This window comes from Miniopterus natalensis, chromosome 2, assembly GCF_054644295.1.
Source record: "Miniopterus natalensis isolate mMinNat1 chromosome 2, mMinNat1.hap1, whole genome shotgun sequence".
Lineage (NCBI taxonomy): Eukaryota > Metazoa > Chordata > Mammalia > Chiroptera > Miniopteridae > Miniopterus > Miniopterus natalensis.
Genome location: NC_142082.1, coordinates 141849068 through 141868544, shown reverse-complemented (window position 1 = coordinate 141868544; position 19477 = coordinate 141849068). Strand labels below are relative to the sequence as shown.

The 19477-nt window shown below is 37.4% G+C and overlaps 1 protein-coding gene across 4 annotated transcripts in view; it reads left to right on the top strand.

Annotated features, from left to right (window-relative positions):
• The window catches only part of ATF1 (activating transcription factor 1), a 53713-nt gene that overhangs the window by 7253 nt on the left and 26983 nt on the right, over positions 1–19477 (top strand). The window contains exons 3-4 of one of the 4 annotated variants that reach the window (XM_016201277.2): positions 16549–16668; positions 19161–19261. The exons of 1 other annotated variant lie outside the window; for it this stretch is intronic. In XM_016201277.2, the coding sequence (XP_016056763.1) occupies positions 16549–16668; positions 19161–19261 (221 nt within the window). Of the gene's footprint in view, positions 1–15678; positions 16669–19160; positions 19262–19477 lie in introns of those variants that run through there. 2 more of the 4 variants (XR_015714062.1, XM_016201278.2) reach the window with 2 other exon arrangements.

Here is a 19477-nt window from a genome sequence, read left to right as displayed (position 1 = left end):
AAGAGAATTCAATCATTTTCTATTAACTCAAATATTAAGGAGATTTGCAGAAATGTAAAGCAGTGTTCTTTTTCTCACTAATTTTTGGAGGATACTTAGTTATATTAATGAAAATATGTTATTTATGCTAACTTATAATGGATTTATGGTTATTTTTAAATAAACTTAAATATTTTTTAAATTTCTGTTTTTATATTAAATGAAGTATTAGTAGATAAAAACCCACATAAATAAAAGTTCTTTGAAGTCATTAATAATTATTAAGAGTGTAAAAGGGTCTTAAGACCAAAAATTTTGAGAACCAAGGACCTAAAGGGTCAATCTTTCAAGCTTGATGCATCCTTCTCTGTGCAGTATAACAGTATTTTTTCCTGATGGTGCTGGAAAAAAATGATGGAATCTTCCAGTTACCTTTCTGTTATTAGAGCCCTTCACAGAAATGTTGTAATTCAGTTAACTTACTTATGTATATCGGTTATTTTGGTTACCTGTGAATATTTCCAAGTTTTCTCAGAAGCATATTTACATCGAGGCAGAATAAGTACATTTCTAGGTAGTAAATAATTGTATAGTGATTTTTAAAAATAATGTCACTGACTTTATATCCAAAATACTCTTGTGACTTGACTGTTAGACTCTAAATTCTGTAAGGAAACTGTACCTAATAGAGCACTATTTATTCAGTCATTCAGTTTAAGCTGGGGATACAGCAATGAACAAAACTCTCAGTTCTCATGGAACTTACATTTTGGTTTGGGGGAGACAGGCAATAAAATGTATATCAGTTGGCAGGATGTGCTGTGGAGACTAACAAAACAGGGTAGGAAGGATAGGGAATTGGTGGTGGGGACAGTGGGACTTGCTTTTTTATTTTGGGTAGTCAGAGAAGTCCCATCTGTGAAAATACCTCTTCACATATAGGGACCAGCAGTTATAAAACTCTGAGACTGACAGGTGCTTGAGGAACAGCAAGGAGGCCAATGTCGTGGAAGAGGAATGGATAAGGAGGGAGTGATACAAGATGAAAGCAGAGAGGGGGTGGAAGGGGAGAGTGCCAGATAATATAGACCTTATATGCCGCTGTAAGATTTTTGGTTTTTAATCTGGGTGAGATGGGGAACCTTTGGAGTGTTTTGAGTAAAAACATTATCTAACATTTTAATAGGATCGCTCTAGCTGCTTTGTGAAGTAGAAGCAGGAAAACCAGTTAGGAGGCATTTATAAGAAATTGTGCATGAGAGACAGTAGTGGCTTGGACCGATGTGATAGTGGTGGTACTGAGATCAAGTTAGAGTCTCCATAGAATTTGGGTGTAAAGCCAGCAGTGTTTGCTTTTGGATTTGATGTGTGTTTTAGAGGTAAAAAAGGAGTCAAGATTGACACTACGGTTCTTGGCTTGAATAATGGAATGGAATGGAATGGAATGGAATGGAATGGAATTCCATTTATTGAGAATGGAATTGCCATTTATTGAGATGGACAACACTGGAGCATGTTTTTCTTTTTTGAGATGTGGCAAGTAGGAGTTTGGCTTGTAGTTTATGATGCTATCTGTATTAATTTTCTGTGGTACAAAACAGATTACCACAAATTTATGGCTTAAAACACACATTTATTTATTTTTAATATACCTTTTTTTCGGCGGGGAGAGAGAAAGAGAGAGAGAGACAGAGAGAGAGACATAAATGATGAGAGTGTCGTGGATCAGCTGCTACCTGCACATCTCCGAGAGAGAGAGAGAGACATCAATGATGAGAGAATCATGGATCAGCTGCTTCCTGCACATCTCCGACCGGATTGAACCCAGAACCCGGGCACATGCCCTGACCGGGAATCGAACCACCATCTCCTGGATCCTAGGTTGACACTCAACCACTGAGCCATGTCAGGCCGGGCAAAACACACATTTGTTATCTCACAGTTTCTGTGGAGTCAGGCATGTCTTAGCTGGATTCTCTGCTTCAGAGTTTCACCAGGCTACAAGCAAGGTGACTAGGGCTGGGTTCTTATCTGGAGGCTAGACTACAGAACAATCCATTTCTAAGCTCACTCAGGTTGTTTGCAGAATTCATTTTGTTGTAGCTGTAGGACTGAGAGTTTCAGTTTTTTGTTGGCTGTTGGTCACCATCAACTCTTAGAGATCACTTGCAATTTGCTGCCATGTGGCCCTTTCCATAAGCAGTTTGGCAGCCTGCTTCTTTTTTAAAAAAATTTATTTTATTTTTTTCCATCACTATTTATCCCCCCATACCCTCTCCCACCTCCACACACACCTCCCCCCGTGTCTTTGATCCTTTTTTTTCCCTTTGTTGCTCAATCCCTCCACGCCCTCTGCACCCAAGCTGGTGGCCTGCTTCTAAGTCCAACAAGAGTGAGAGTGAGTCTGCTAGCAAAACACAGTCTTGTCACATAATATAGTCAAGGCAATGATATCGCTTTCTTTTGCCATAAGACATAGCATGATCACAGGAATGGCATCCCATCATCTGTGCCTTACTCTGTTGGTTAGAAGTCACAGGTCCCTCCCACACTCAAGGATAGAGGATTACACAAAGGCATGAACACCAGAAGGAAGGGATTATGGGAGCCACTTTAGAATTTGTCTGCTAATCCGTACAAGTATATTTGTCCAGTTGGCAGTTGGATATATATGGTCTGGATTCCAGGGTAGAGGTCCAGACTAGAAATGTAAAGTTAAGAGTTGTGGATATATAGGTGGTATTTAAACTCATGGGGGTGATTTCTGGCTTTCACTTAGGACGTAGAAAGAAAGAATATTGATCCCACCCCCCAAAAAAGAAGCTGTAATATACAAAATCGTAACTTCTGTCAATCCATCAGAGGTGGGGTGTGGGCATGGCTTACCTGTATGTAGCAGAGGACAGGAAGAAGGTAGGGCTGTCATGTAGGGGAAAGAAGAATTCAGCTGTTTTTTTAATGAATTGCTAAAATCTTAAATGTAGGTTAGCATGATAATAGAAACCTTGGGAACTGCAGACACAAGGGTAGGTAACACCCACTTGTAGGCTTTTCTCCGAGGACCTTCAACAGTTGCTCCTGAGAAAGGTTGGGAGAAGCAAGGGAGATCACGGGAAGCCTTGCTAAGTGGTACAGGCCTGCCTGGACCCCTTTCCCTGTGGAAAACAGCTTTAAGCTACTGGGGGAAGGAAATAAATCCCATTTTACATTGTGGCTGGCAGATGTGAAAAGAAAAAAATCCATAAACCCTGAGGGCGAAGCGCAGGAAACTGTTCTAGATTCAGACCATTAATTTTCCTACTACTGGGAGAAAGCCCCACCCACTGAGACCCAGGAATGTAGGGCCTGAGACTGGGTCAGGATAACAGAGCACCTTTCCCCTGCTAGCAAGTAAATCAACAGCAGTTTACCTCTGCAGAGGGGCAAGAGCATGGAGAGAGCCTCTGAGTCAAGTGCACAGAAGAAGGCTAAAACTGCGGGAGGAGTAAGAACATGGAGAAAAACTCTGGCAAACCAGCCTCTAAGCAGTAGGTCACACTGGAGGAATTTGAAGCTAGTAGTGCACTTAAGGTAATCATAACAAGACAACCCAAACCCAGCTCAATTCCTGAATAGATTGACTCAATCCGACCCTCTCTTACCCTCCCGACTAATAGCTAGTAAAAGGTGTTCCTTGGGCATAAATACTACTCATGCAAAAATTATGAAATGTACAAATAAGCAAAAAAAACAAAAAAAAACACTGTCAAAAATAAAAATAGTAAACTCACGTTGACCCAATTGTTAGAACTATCAGAGAATGAATTTAAAATAATAACATATTAAAGGTTCTAGTGGAAAAGATGGACAATGTGTATGAACAGATGGTAAGTTTCAGCAGGGGAATGGAAACCATACGTCAAATGGAAATGCTAGAAATAAACATTATGACATAGATTATGTTTGGGGGCTTATTAGTAGACTTGACACAGCCAAGGAAAGAATTGGTGAACTTGAAGATAGGTCAACAGAAATTATCCAAACTTAAAACAGAGGAAAAAAGTAAGGAGAGAAACAACAGAGCATTCAAGAGCTGTGGGACAATATCTATTTAACATAAATGTAATGTAAGTCATGAGACTAGATGAGATTACTGGGGGATGAGTATAGCCAGAGGAAGTCAATGGATTGCACTCTGGGGCTTTCTAAATTTGGAGTTTAGGGAAATTAAGTAGGGATGGTCAGTGAGGTAAGAGGAAAATCAGATAATTTGGGATCTTGGAAATTAAGAATGAAGTGATGGTCAGTTGTGTACAATGCTGCTGGTTGGTCAAATGAGGAATAAAAATTATCCCAAGGATTCTTTATTTGCAAATTCTCCGACTTGGTAAAATTATTTGTAACCCCCAAATGGTGGATACTCACAGCACTTTTATGGTCATTAGTGGAGATGCACAGTGTGTGAAAAATTTGAATCACTTGACACACACCTTCCCAGCTGAGGTTGAAAAGACAGTGCTCTGTCTTATTTTAGCTCTCATTCTATAAACAATTCTCCTTTTTTTGTTCTACTTAGTGCCATGTTTTTTTGCATCTTTGTGCTTTTTGTTGGTGATTTTGTTGTTTAAAATGATCTCTAAGCACAGCACTGGAGTGTTGTCTAGGTGCAAAAAGGCTGTGGTATACCTTATGTAGAAAATACATGGTTTAAATAAGTTTCATTCAGGCGTGAGTTGTAGTGCTGTTTACCATGAGTTCAGTGTTAATAAATTAACAATGTATGTATTTAAATAAGGTGTCTTAAAGGAGAAACACACAAAAAACAAGGTTCTATATTGACGAGTTGATGAAAATGTGCCCAGAGGTTTATAGGAAGCTAACCCTGTATTTTCCCTGGGAGCAGTGGTTCAGAATTTGTCAGTTCAGTCTACAAGGTAACTTTATGGAACATAACTACCACAAATAACAAGAATGGACTCTCTTTGGCAACATGGAGCTCATTGGTAAACTTGATAAGAGCTATTTCAGTGCAAGTGGGGATAAAAATCTAGTTGGATCCAAGAGAGCATGAAAAAAGAGAGGGGAGAAAATGAGTAGACACAAGAAAGAAAAAAACACAAAAGAAATATAAAGAAAATGAGTATAGCCCAGCTGTCGTGGCTTAGTGGTTGAGCATCAACCTCTATGATCCAGGAAATTGCAGTTCGATTCCCAGTCAGGGCACATGCTTGATTCCCAGTAGGGGGCATGCAGCAGGCAGCCGATCAGTGCCTCTCTCATCATTGATGTGTTTCTATTTCTCCCTCTCCCTTCCTCTCTCTGAAATCAATAAAAATAAATTTTTAAAAAATTTTAAGAATTTTTTTAAAAAAAATGAGTAGACAAACTCATTGACCACAAAATGGATAGACAACCCCTCTGAGGATTTTTGCTGCAGAATGGAGCTAAAAAGTGAAATTTCTGGAGGGGATTGTAGGTTGTGGAAGTTTTATTTTTTTAAGATGGAAGTAACAGCCTGTTTGTATACCAGTGGGAATGATAAAATAGAAGGGGAAAATTTGATGATACAGGAGAGAGGGCAATCCTGCGATGATGTCCTTGAGGAGGGAAGGAAATGAAAATCAGTCTACAAGTAGAAAATTTTATTTTATATGAGCACAGGCACATCATAATAAGAAAGACGGTAAATACAGATTAGGCAGGTAGATTCGAGATGAGATACCCTAAAGTTTTCTTTTGATAATGTCCTTATTTTTCAGTGAAATAAAATGGTTTGAGAAGATAGGGAGAAAGGAGAAAAGGTGAAATAGTCTGCTAGGACAGTAGAAGGCATAAGTGAATTAGGGATATGTAATAGGATTGCTGGAGAGCATTGAAGTCCACTTGAGGTTACTGATCATGGATATAAAGTGAGGCCATTGAGTTTAGTTATGTGTTTTTCTCCAGTCAGATTCAGGTACTTGTATACAGGTTACAGGCATAGAGTAGTTGAGTTAACAGGGTTGTTGTTTAATCTAAGAACTACTGTGAAGCAGGAAAAGACATGGATATTGGAGGTGTATGATATTTAGTGCTGCACCATGAAATTTAAGCTGTATAAGGAAGAAGTGAGGACTTGATAGTAGGCTCAGTGGATTATAGGTTCCTTTGGAGTCCAGGAATTGTTGTGAGTCCAAATAGTAGAAGTAGTAAGTTGGAAGTAAGTGGCACTCAGAGAAAGGGATACTTGAATTTGAGATTATGGAGGGTTGCATTTATTGATAATGATAAGGTTTAAGCAAGTGGTTCTCAACTGGAGTGGTATTGCTCCCCCACTGAGATGTCCAGAAATGTGTAGGGGTGGCGGTGGGTTCCCACTGGCATTTAATGAGCAGGGGCAGAGATGCTACATGGAGGAATTTCCCAAATGTCTGTTTAGAAACCCTATACAAGGTAGGACAGTGGGAGTGGATATCTGAGGAGGATGGAACACATGGCTTCGTAGGACAGGAATCAACAGCAGAGGCTTGAGCATAGAAGGATACTGGGTGCTGCACGTTGAAATCACCATAAATTGTATCAGGAGCAGTATTGGAAAGAACAGAGTGATTAAGGTACTAAAGTCTTAAAGAAATAACATCACATGACCATCACACAACAGTCTGCTGTTATGAGTCTCAAAGTTTGGAGTTTTCTGGAAGGAATTTGAATGGACATTGTTCTGAAAGTAGCAGAGCCTCCTATAGAGTGAGTTAGAAATCTAGGTGAATTTATTTGGATGTTTCCAACAGGGTGGTATGGGGGAGAAGAATAATTTTTCTTTATTTGCTTAACAGGGTCTTTCACAGAGCCAAAAGTTTTAAATTTTTATTAGATCCAATTTATCAGTTTTTCCTTTTATGGACTGTGCTTTTGGTGTCTCAGAACTCTTTGCCTAGTCCTGTATTTCAAAGATTTTTTCCCCCCGTTTTTTGCTAAAAGTTTTATACTTTACATTTAAGTCCATGATTCATTTTAAACTAACTTTTTTTTTTTAATCCTTGCCTGAGGATATTTTTTCCATTCTTTTTCAGAGAGAGTGGGAGAGGGGGAGAGAGAGAAACATTGATGTGAGAGACACATGGATTGGTTGCCTCCCACACTTGCCCAGACCAGGACCAGGGAATCAAACCTGTAGCCTTCGGTGTGTGGGCTGACGTTCTAACCACTGAGTCATGCCGGCCAGGGCTTCCCTGTTTCTTATGTTGGTGATTTGTGTCTTCTCTTTTTTTCTCTTTGTCAATATTGCCAGAGGTGTGTAGATATCAATGATCCCCCCCCCAAAGAACTAGCTTTTTGTTTTACTGTTTTTTTCCATTTTCCTGTTTTTAATTTTTCTATTTTTGCTCTTATATTTTTTATTCCCTTCCTTCTGCTCACTTTGGATTTATTTTATCTTTTTCTAGTTTCTTAAGGAAGAAATTTACATTATTGATGTAAATTTGTTAATGAAAATATTCAGTGCTATAAATTATCCTCTCAGCACTGTTTTAGATGCTTCCCACAACTTTTGATTTATTTTCATATTCATTCATTTATGTGTATATTTTATATTTCTTTTGAGACTTCCTCTTTGACCAGTGGTTAATTAGGAGTGTGTTTAGTTTCCATGTGTTTAAAGATGCTTCTATTTGTTTGTTACTGATGTTATTGATTTCTAGTTTGATTCCATTATGGTCAGAAAACATACCCCATATTTACAGTTCTTTCAAATTTGTTAAAGTTTGTTTTATTACCTAGGATATGATATCTTGGTGAATATTCTATGGGTGCTTGAAAAGATCATTTTTCATTTTGAAAGCAGATTAATAATATAAGAATCATGAACAGCTCACATTTTTTCATTATCTGCTTATTTTGTAGATAAGTATGAAATGAGATATTTTGTTGACTGGAATGTCTCAACTTGGGAAAGTATGAGAAAATGTATTTATAAGGAATGTCTTAATTTTTTCAGTGGGATCTGAGTAAATATGATTTACAAATATGCTGTAATAAAATTTTTTCTATAGTAAACATTTTAGTACATTTTAACACATTATCTTATAACTGTTTCTGTAGTGCTTTATCGTTCTGGGCTTGCCCCATAAAACTGTTAGACTACAGCCCCAAATTACATAAAGTAATATGACTGAGCTAATAAACTAAAAAAGTTCACAATTTATTTTTCCCCCCATAATTTAAATTAACCAGTGTATATGGAAGAATTTAACATGAGAGGTCTTGTCTCGACAATCGATAATAAGAGATGAATGTTTCCCAAAATACAGAGTGAATGTTCTAATCTACAACTGAAGTGTAGTAGTAGCAAAATAGTATTATAATGTGTAAAGATAGTGTTTAGTGAGGTTACTAAAAATGCCTGGCTTTTGGAAACTGAAGAGGTCTTGAGTGCATGTGTGCGTGTTTTTTCAAAGGTAATGTGAGTATGCACAGTAGCATTCTCTATTGATAAAAGAGGCTTTTGTGGTAATAGGACTAAGAACAATTGCACCTGGCCTACCGGTTCAGGACTCCTCTTGCTGCCGGGGGAGCTTTTGTCTCTCCTTCAGTAAACTTCTGCTTTTAAAAAAAAGAACAATTGTACCTTAGAAGAAAATTTGGTATATTGTATCACTTAACTATTCAGAGGAACCGGGAACAGCAAGTTTCTGTCCTTAAGGTTAAGACTCCAACATTGCTGAAATCATTAAAAAATATTGAGTTTGTGTATCAAATTTTTCATACATATTCAGTACACTTTTCTATATGGTATAATTTTGAGTACTTGTTTTACTTGATAAGCAGTTTTGTAGTTCTGTGATATCTCTTCTCATAAAGTAAAAGAATGTGTATGATTTTGGTCACAAAATTAATGTCAGGAACTAATTTGTAATACAACTGTGCTCATGGAATGTATGGTAAATTTTTTTAATGTATAGTGTGCACTTGAAAAGAAGGCATATTATGCAACATATATTTACTAAGTTTTACTAGATCAGCTTTGTTGGTTGGGTTGTTTAAATCTGTATCTCTATTGCTTTTTGTCTGCTTGTACTATCACTGAGAGAAATGTATTAATCTTCCCTTATAATTGAGGACTTATTTCTCCTAGTGGTCCTTCAATTTATGCTGTGTGTGTGTGTGTGTGTGTGTGTGTGTGTGTGTGTGTAATGAGACTATGTTATTAAATGAAGGTAGATTTTAAAATTGTATATTCCTGGAGAATTGTTCCTTTAGTCTGTCTTTATTTCTGGAAATGCGTTTTATCTTAAAATTTTATTTGATACTAATTTGGGTTTAATTTGGCAGTATCTTAATGATATCTTCTTTCCTGCACTTTGACTTTCAAACTTTGTGTCCTTATGTTTTAGTTGTATTTCTTAAGAGTATATAGGTAGATTAAAATACATACATAATCAAGTCTCCTACACTCCCTCCCCCCGTTTTTAGATATTGTATTTTGTGCTTAATGAACATCCTTGTACATATGTAGGCTGCACATGAATTGCTTGGTCATAGGGTATGCATGTTTAGTTATAAAAGATACTGCCAACAGTATTATAAACTTGTACCGATTTACACCACCAGAAGTGTATGAGAGCACTGTTGATCCATTTAAGTGCCAAAATTGATATGTTTCTTTAACTTATAACCATTCTGGTGGATATGTAACAGTATCTCATTGAGGTTTTGTTTTATGGTGGTTATAATTGACATGTATTATATTAGTTTAAGGTGTACAGCATTATTTGTATACATTGTGAAATGATCATTATAATTCTAGTTAACGTCTGTCACCATACCTAGTTAAAAAATATTTTTTTCTTGTGGTGAGGACGTCTAAGATTTATTAGCAACTTTAAAATATGCAATACAGTATTATTAACTATAGTCACCGTACTGTATATTATATCCCCATGGTTTATTTATTTTATAACTGGAAGTTTGTACCTATTGAATCCCTTCACTCATTTTGCTCACCACCAAGCCCCCTCCTCTGGCAACCAATAATCAAAATGCGGTATTTGTCTTTTTCTGACTTATTTCACTTAGTATAATGCCCTCAAGATCCATCCATGTTATTATAAATTGCAAGATTTCATTCTTTTTATGGCTAAATAGTATTTCACTGTACTGGTCTAGACTTTTAACAGAGGTTTTGGTCCATGGACATTTAACATAATTACTGATACATAAATGGTTTAGACCTACCATCTTATTTTGTGCCTTTTGGCCTGCATGTTCTCTCCTTTCTTGTCTTCTTTTGAATTATTTTATTATTCAAATTATTCTTATCATTTTTATCCCACCATCACTTCTGTCAATTTGGACTGTACATGAACTAGATAACTACTTTTTAAAAATATGTTTTTATTGATTTTAGAGAGGGAGGGAAAGGGAGAGAGAGAAAGAAACATCCACAAAAGAATCATTGATCAGCTGCCTCCTGCATGCCCCCTACTGGGGACTAAGCCTGCAACCTAGGCATGTGCCCTGACTGAATTTGAACCGGTGACCTCTTGTTGCATGGGATGATGCACAACCAACTGAGCCACACCGGCCAGGGCAAGACTACTACTTTTTTAGTGATTATGCCAATTGCAGCATGCCTACTTAGTAAAATCTAAAGCTCACGAATACTTTTACTGTCCTCTCAGATGATCCAGTGACCTTAGAACTTCCTAAATTATCATTAGGATTTAATTTTATCTTTTTGCCTTTTAATCTCATAAAACATAATTATTTTTTATGCAGTCAGCATTGCTTTTCCCCCCACATATTTGTCACTTTTGTTGCTCTTCATTCCTTCCTACATATCTGCGCTTCCATTTGAGATTTCTTTTACCTAAGTACATGTTTTAGGGAAACCTCAGCATTATAAACATTTTAGGCTGGTTAATTTTTTGTTGTGGGAGACTGCATTGTGGGATGTCTAGCAGCATTTCTGATCTCTGCCACTAGGTGTCAGGAGCACACGCGCGCGCGCACACACACGCACACACCGCCACACCCCCCCACCCCACACACACACACACACACACACACACCACCCCACACCCCATCCCCCCATTGTGACAACCCAGATCCCCAGATGTTGCCAGTTACGGGGGTGGGGGCAACATCATTACTGGCTGAGAATCACTGCTTTAGAATTTCCTTTTACGTAAGTCTTCTGATGGTGGTGATTTATGTGTTTTTGTTTGCTCAAAATACCTATTTCACCCTCATTTTTAAAAGGTATTTTCACCCTGGTATGTGTGGCTCATTTAACAGGTTGCACGTTGTCCCGTGCACTGTAAAGTGGCGGGTTTGATTCCTTCTCAGGGCATATGCTCCCGGTTTCGGGCTTGATCCCCTGGAGGGGGCCTGCAGGAGGCAACTGATCAGTGACTCTCTCATCATTGATATTTCTCTCTCTCTCCCTCTCTCTCCCTAGCAGTCAATTAAAAAATAGCATAAATAAAAGGTATTTTCACTGGAAATAGTATTCTAGGTTATATTTTAAACCTGTTTAAAATATTCTGCTGGCTTCTGTTTTTCATTGTTGCCTTTGAGAAGTCAGTAGACTATTGCTGTTTTAAATATAATCAGTCTTTTTTCCATCAGTTGCTTTTATAGTCTTCTCTTTAGTTTTACAGCTTCCATTATGTTGTGTTTAGGTGTGGAATTTTTATTTCACATGAGAGTTACCAGGTTTCTTAAATCTTATGAATTGGTGTCTATCATTATTTATATAACATTTTCAGCCATTATCTCTTCATATTTTGCCCCTGATCCACTTTACCTAGAGCAAATCCTGGCCTTTTAGGTCCCCCTCTCTCTTGAGAGTAATTCAGGTCTGCCTTGATAGGCAATTCTGTTTACTCTTTATTTGTTCTTGCTCTAGCTCAGATTTTGGCCTGGTGATTTAGAATCTAGAGTCTTTAGGATATAAGTGAAGCAGAGGACAGAGAAGTGTCAAGAAATATGAGGGGTCTGAGACTTTACCCTGCCTGCAAGCTAATAAGCTAGATTGCCTCTCATGGCTGCTGTCAGAAGACATGAGTATCCTGGTTCAGAGAAAAAGGACTTTATAACTTGTGGCACAGCAAACAGCAGGAGCTTCATGTTTGCTCAGTTCCCCTTTCCCTCCAAGTTCCATGCAGAGTGGCTCAGGTGGATGCTTGCAGTGGTTTGCATCATTGCTGAGTGGCACTCCAAGCTTAGGAAACACCAAACATTTAAAGAGAGCTGCTAGCAAACCTGTCCAACCTTTGTCCTCAAGGAAGACGTTACCTTTATTATTCTGGATAGCAAACAAATATGCCCTTTGCCTTGAAGGGAGATCTAATTTGTCTTCCAAAACTGTTCATCATGCCAACATCCTTGAAAAGATAGTCCAGAACAAAATCTGTCAATGCCTCTGCTCAGAATATTCACAGAAACACCCATAGAGAATTGTGTCTCAACCAGAAGGATGAAACATAACTCCTTTTTGCCCCACACCCTTGCCCTGTTTCTGTCTTCCCAACATTTTTTTTCTAGAAGACAGAAAACTAGATGACTTTATTTTTTTACTTTTGCCACACATATCTCCCCCCCATACACACTCATACATTTGTTTGGTGTGAAATTTTGCTTTTCAGCCATGCTTTTAAGAACAAATAAATGCCACATGTTAAGACGTGTGTTCTGAAACAGTATATTTAAAAAACTCTTTAATTGGTGGTATCTTTGTGATTGGCTCTGAAGGCAGTAACTATGGTTGTTGTCTGGGTTGTTTGTTTGTTTTGAAAGTCTGGCATGGTACCTAGCCTGTAGGTGACATTTATTGAGTCTTGTTATCTGTTTAGTCCAGAATCTTAGTCCTCATATTCAAAAGATAATAGTGCCTAGATTTGCTTATCTAACCTACCCCCACTCTAGTTCTCTAGAGCATATTTCTCAAAATGTGGTACACATTCCCCACTACTAGTATATTCCAGATCTCTTTAGGTAATGAATGCATAGCTGAACATTTCTATTTTGTTGTGTTGAATTCAAAGACATCAGATCTCTTATTTGAAAGTTGGGGAATTGGCTGGAACAAGATGGGTTATCAACAATGAGAATGGCCCTACTAAAACTTAGAGCAGAAAAATTTCTCCCTGGTCATGCTGGCCTGAGGAATCTGGGAAGATTGGCATTATCTCCTGTTCCTTATTCGTTTTTGTTGCTTGGCTGGAAATAAGAAAATTAGTCAAATGTTCTGAAGTGAGAAAATACAAAGTTCAAATTAGAAAAGTCAAAGATATACCCAGAAAAAATTATAGGAATAACTTCACTAAGTTATAATGTCCAAGATTGGGAGATATTTCATTAATTCGCTAAACAGTGCTTTATTTAGGATCTAAAGTGCCAGTTGGGTTAAGACCCTAGCTGGGAATACAATGTGGAGCAAAAAGAGGCAAGTTCCTCTCCCTCATGGTGCTTGCTGTCTAGTGGAGGAGACAAGACGTAGACCAGATAATCACCAAGATATGAAGCTGAGTCTGAGAAGTGCTACAAAGGATTGTACATAGAATACATAGGATAGTACGAGAGACTATAATAGAGAATTTGACCTGTTAGGAACTGGACAGCTTTGCTAAGGAAGTGATACTTGAGTTGCGATTTGAAGGATGAATAGATGTTAACTTTCCAGGAAGGAAGGGAAGACCTTTCTAGGCATATGAGGGAATATCTTATGCCAAGACCTTGTGGTGGGAAAGAGCATGAAAATAGAAGGTACTGTCATTCCCCACTGTGGGCAAAACTTGGGAAACATGGTTTGAGATGAAGCAGGAGAGGTAGGAAGAAGCCATTCTGTGCAGGGCTTTGTGTAAACCATGGTAAGAGTTTTTAGATTATTGGTTTTAAAATTTTAAATACAATACTTAATGACATTTTCCTTTCATGTTTTATAGTTAACCATATATTATGGCAAGTGGCACTGGTTTTTATCATAGTAAAATAAGGCTTTCTTTTTAAGTACATTTCAGTTTATAAAAGGAGATACTTTAAAGAAAACTAGTAAGTAAATAATTGTATAGGAGATAATGTGGATTTGGGATTCTCCTGAAAGCATGCTGTTGAGTGTAAATTCTTTAGTCAGTTTTAAGTGTTTATTATGTGTAAATCCTGGCTGTCCAAGTGTCATTTGAATCTTTTGAGACCTAGGAAGAGTGACATTTTTGGGCAAGTACAGCATAGATTTAACTATAGGGAAAAACTTAAAACCACAAAATTACAGTTAAATTATATTTATCTTAAATAAACTAAAAGATATAAATACTTGGTTCATTTTATTTTTCATTTGTATTTTGAATTAATGGCTCCAATCCATTAAGAACTGAGTAGACACTGGGCTTAAGGGTTTGACACAGTTGGTACTGTAGGAATTAACAATCATTATCCCAAATGTCAGAATAGTCTCTGCTTTCTTTTTCCTTGGAATGAAAAATCAAAACAAATACACTTGCTGTGTGGGAAACAAACTGAGAACATACAGAGTGAGAAATTGAAAAACTTGATTGGCACCAAGAAAGATAAGATGTCTTGGAAAGAGCACTGGGCTCTGGAGCCAATGTTGTGTTCACTCTTGTGCTGGGTACTTTTCAAAGCATTTATTATGGAAAATTTCAAACATATTAAGAAGAAAATATTATTAAATTAAACCGTCATGGTTTCCATCACCCAGTTTCAGCAATTATTTAACTCATGGCTTCTTGTCCCCCCCCCCCCCTCCCCACCCCCAGCACCAACCAACTAGATTTATATTGAAGCAAATCCTAGATATCATTTCAATCTTCAATATTTTGATATATTGTATCTCTTCAGTGTAAGGACTCCTTTAAAGAATATAACCACAATACTATTATTACACCTAAAAAATTAATTTCTTAATATCAAATATTCATCAGTAATTAAAATTTGATTGTTATTTCTTGTGTGTGTGCTTCACACACACACACACATTTAACAGTGAACCAGAATCCAAATAAATGACATATATGTAGGCTCCTTTTCTTTACCTTTTTTCAGAAATATGTTTTTATTGAATTTAGAGAGGAAGGAGAGGGAAAGAGAGAAACATCCATGAGAGAAACATCTATTGGCTGCCTCCTGCACACCCCCTGCTGGGGATTGAACCTATAACTGGGGCATGTGCCCTCACTGGGTATTGAACTGGCGACTTCTTGGTGCATGGGATGACGCTCAATCAACTGAGCCTTACCTTTTGTTTTTTAACTGATTACTCATTTAATCTTCACTATAATTCTGTAAAAAAAGATAATATTAGTTCTATTTACAAAGGAGGAAACTGAGGTCCTGAGAGGTTAAGTAATTTTCTCAGCATCACAGAGCCTACTGAGTGCCTTTAGCGAAAGGATTTACAACTGCAAGTTTTCTAAAGTAAATGCTCTAAGAAAAATGAGATCAGGGACCTATTTGACTAGGTTTTGGCTAGAACAAACAGGAAGTTCTTTTGGCAGCATCGAACTTTCTCAGTCATGCATTTTAAGGGGGTTGGTGTCATCCTAGGGATATGGTCTTGAGCTAATAGATCAGTTTTGCTAGAATTTGGTCATGTCCTTATTGCATGTGTTGGGTGCAGGGGTTGGATGGAGTCATTTGTGCTGAGAACCTGCATTTCTCAGTAGCTGGATAAAATTTTATATTCACAGTTTAATGACGGGCATTTTGGGGAAATGATAGACTGGAATTTAATCCAGTGTTGGGAAAGGGAAAAGAACTTGTAATGAAAGGGAATAAGGCACAGTTTGGGGACCTGATGCAAACAAGAGAGCAGCAGTCAGGAAGGTGACTTTCAGGACCTGAGAAGTAACTTGAGTTTTTTGTGATTTAAGTCCAAGATGAATGGTATGAACCATAGTCGTCCAGTGGAAGGCGAGAGATCTCTGTTAACTGAAAATATCTGAGAAAGCTTCATGAAAGAGGACATCTGAGAAAGCCTAGAGGGATGATGGGTGGGCTTTTCTTGAATTAGCATTTTATTGTGATATTTCCATGAAACTCCATTTGATTTCCCCAGAAATAAATTATCATCTCATGATTCAATTATTTACTTGAAATATTTTATTTTTCTTTAAAGACACTGCCCAAAGTTGGTATTTCTCACTTTTTGACTCTTGACTAGTTTTCAGACAGATCTCTTCAGAATAACATAAATGCTCTAAGAAAAATGAGGTTCTAAAGAAGCCTCCATGTTTTTACAGTCAATTCCTCTGCCCAAAATACCTTCCAATGCCCTCCACCATACTATCTTCAGGGAATTGCTTATCCTTCAAGTCCCAGCTGAAGTAGCACCCTTTCTTTGCTCCCACAGTACAGTACTCTTTACTTTTCCTCTTATGTTACAGCTCTTATTCTGTTTATTCTACTTGTTGTAATTAGTTTGTACTCTTAACCCCCTAGTGCAGTCTGCTGTCCACAGATGATACCTAATGTTCGGTTAATAGATGTGGTTAAATAAGCTCTCAAGTATGTTTTCCAGTGTTAAGAACTCAGCTATCTTATGTGCATAGGTACAGTATATATTTTGTTAATTTAATTTTTATTTGTTCTTAGATGTCACTAAGAGGATCTGCGCCAGTGACAATTGTACCTCTTCCTGGAGAGCAAGTACAGGTTCAGGGGGTCATCCAGACAGCTCAGTCTTCTGTAATTCACCCACCACACGTGCAAACGGTACAGAAATTCCAAGACTTAGTGGTTGAGGGACTTTTATACCCTGAGTCTTCAGACACGTTTAAGTTGCTGTAGTTACTATATTATAAACCAAGAAAATAAAGTTGCCATGGAAATTAGGCTATAGAACAAATGAAGCAAATAGAAAAGTTCTAGAATTTGTAGTTTCATGTATATACTACCCACTGAGACTAGAAGACAATTTGGGGGGAAATTATTGCTAAGAACTTAAGGAAATGACTTTCTTAAGGGGAAGCACCTTTTTTATCGCAGATATCTGTCCTTCATGAAAACGGGAATTCTGAAGCAAGGGTGATAATGGGAGTGCTCATCTTAGCAAAGTAAGAAAGTTCCTACCTTATCTCATAGAAGAAGAAAGTTCTTATCTGCCTTCCTTCATATTAACCCCTGACAACAGTAGGAAGGAAAGAGCCACCCTGGGCTCCTTTTCTTCTCACTCTTTCTCCCATTTTATCTTCTGGCTCCTGTGAGTCTCATAATGCCTTTGGACGTATCTCATTTTTAGAAACAGCTGTCCTAGAAGAAAAACTCATTTTTTCTCCTGAATATATAGTGTCTGGCAATGTTGTCAGTTCTAGAGCTGCATTTTTATGTGGTTTTCCTACATGAAAGGAGGCTGCTGCATGGATTTTTGAGTTTTTGTATGAAGGTTTTACTCTTATTTGCTAGTGCTGTCACTAAAGAGAAATACTTGATCTTATTTATGAGTAATCTCTTAATTTTAGAAATTATTTTCCTACTTGAGGTCAGTGGGAGGTTTTGGAGTAAATTTAGGGACAGTGAAAACAGTTAAAGGTTTAGATTAGAATTGGTATATCCACGATACTTAAGGAAGCATAAAAGCAACAGATTTTTCTTAATTATTACTTTATTATTTGTTACTACTATTAGTGCTTTATTATTAGGTTGTGACCAGTTCTTTTGTTTCAAAAAATAAAATTTAATGTGTTTAATGTAAGATATAAATAAGTAGTTGTACACTAGAACTTGTTTTTGAAGATTATAGAATGTAAAACAAGCTTCTCTGGAAATTTAAGATCTAAGTCTAAATAATTAGGGTTAGGCTTTCTCTAGATAGTAATACTAATGTAAAGAATTGATTTGTTAGGTCCTTTCTAGAAGCCTGTTTAGATTTTTTTATTTTTTATTTTCTTTAATGTATCTTTATTGATTTCAGAGAGAGGAAAGGAGAGGGGGAGAGAGAGATGGAAACATCAGTGATGAGAGAGTCTTTGATCGGCCGCCTCCTGCACACCCCCGACTGGGGATCAAGCCCGCAACCTGGGCATGTGCCCTGACCGGGAATCACCTGGATCCTAGGTCAATGCTCAACCGCTGAGCGACGCCCGGCCGGGCTAGATTATTTTATTTTTTTAAATGAAGGTGAAGTCAGATGTAACAATACAAATTTGGACAAGTGTTGAGAAATTTAATATTTATTAAAAATTGAAAATAACTTGTTTTCGTAGTTGTAAGATATTATAACTTAAAACTTGCATGTAGTTACTATGTTGACATCGTTTTAAAGGGTTTGTTGTTAATAGTTAACATTTAATGTGTGCTTGCTGAGTGCCATGCACTAAGTGCTTTACATGTATAACTAATTTAACTGTGAAGTGAGACAGCTATTACAGATTTTTAACTAGAATATGTTTATACCTGCCCTTGCTAGTGGCCTCACCTTGCTAAATCTAATGGCTTGTTTTCAGTCCTTGTTTTACTTCACCTGCTAGCGCCATTTGACATGGTTGACTATTCTTTTCTCCTCAGTACAGTTTTCTCTACTTTTCCAAGGATGCCTCACTCACTTGGTATTACTCCTGCCTCACTGGTGGCTTGTTCTCAGTTTCATTTGCTGGTTTCTCCCTTCATCCCAGCCTCTTAATGTTAGTGTTCCTAGGTTTGGTTCTTGGTCCTCTTCTCCGTATTTTTCTCATGATTGAGCTCATCCAGTCTTAATGGCTTTAAGGACTATCTAAAGGGCTATGACTCCCAAATTTATATGTAGCCCAGACTTTTTCCCTGACAGTCTCCTCAATGTCATTATTAATAATGAGATATTAGTTGGATATCTAATAGTATTTCAAAGTTAGCATTTCCAAAATCCAAATCAGATAGCATTAATAATTTTAAAAAAAACAAAAACCTCTAAATAATGTGCATCTGTATAGAACTGGGGTGGAGATCAGAGATTGGTCTTTACAACTCTAGTGAAATAGTATTGCTTTATTTTGGGGATAGACTTTCTTCTTAATTCTGAGCCAGTTGTACTATATGTTCCCTTAATTAGTTTGGCCTGAAATCAACTTTCTCCTCCTTCCATTTACTTTTGTTTCTGTCTTTTAGACCTTAGATTTAATGACAAGTGAATTTGGATGGTCGGAGGCAGATCACTATTTCTGAAAGTAAAACATTTTAATTCTTTTTCACCTGCATTGTTCATCATAGTAAAAACCAGGTCTGTTTTTTAGGTATCATCTTTATCAGAAAGTGAAGAATCTCAGGACTCATCTGATAGTATAGGCTCCTCACAGAAAGCCCACGGGATCTTAGCACGGCGCCCATCTTACAGGTGAGTACTCTCCTGTCAAACCCTGCGTGTGCTGTAATACCAAATGATTTCAAATAGTGCTGTGTAAAAACAAACTATGTAAAGGGAGAGCGTGTGTTTAGATAGGAAGGGCATTAAAACAGATTCGAGACAGATTATGAAGGGCTGTGCTAAAGAGGACTTCAGACCTATCTTCTGGCAAAGTACTAGATTTCCATATTTATTTTTAGATAGGTA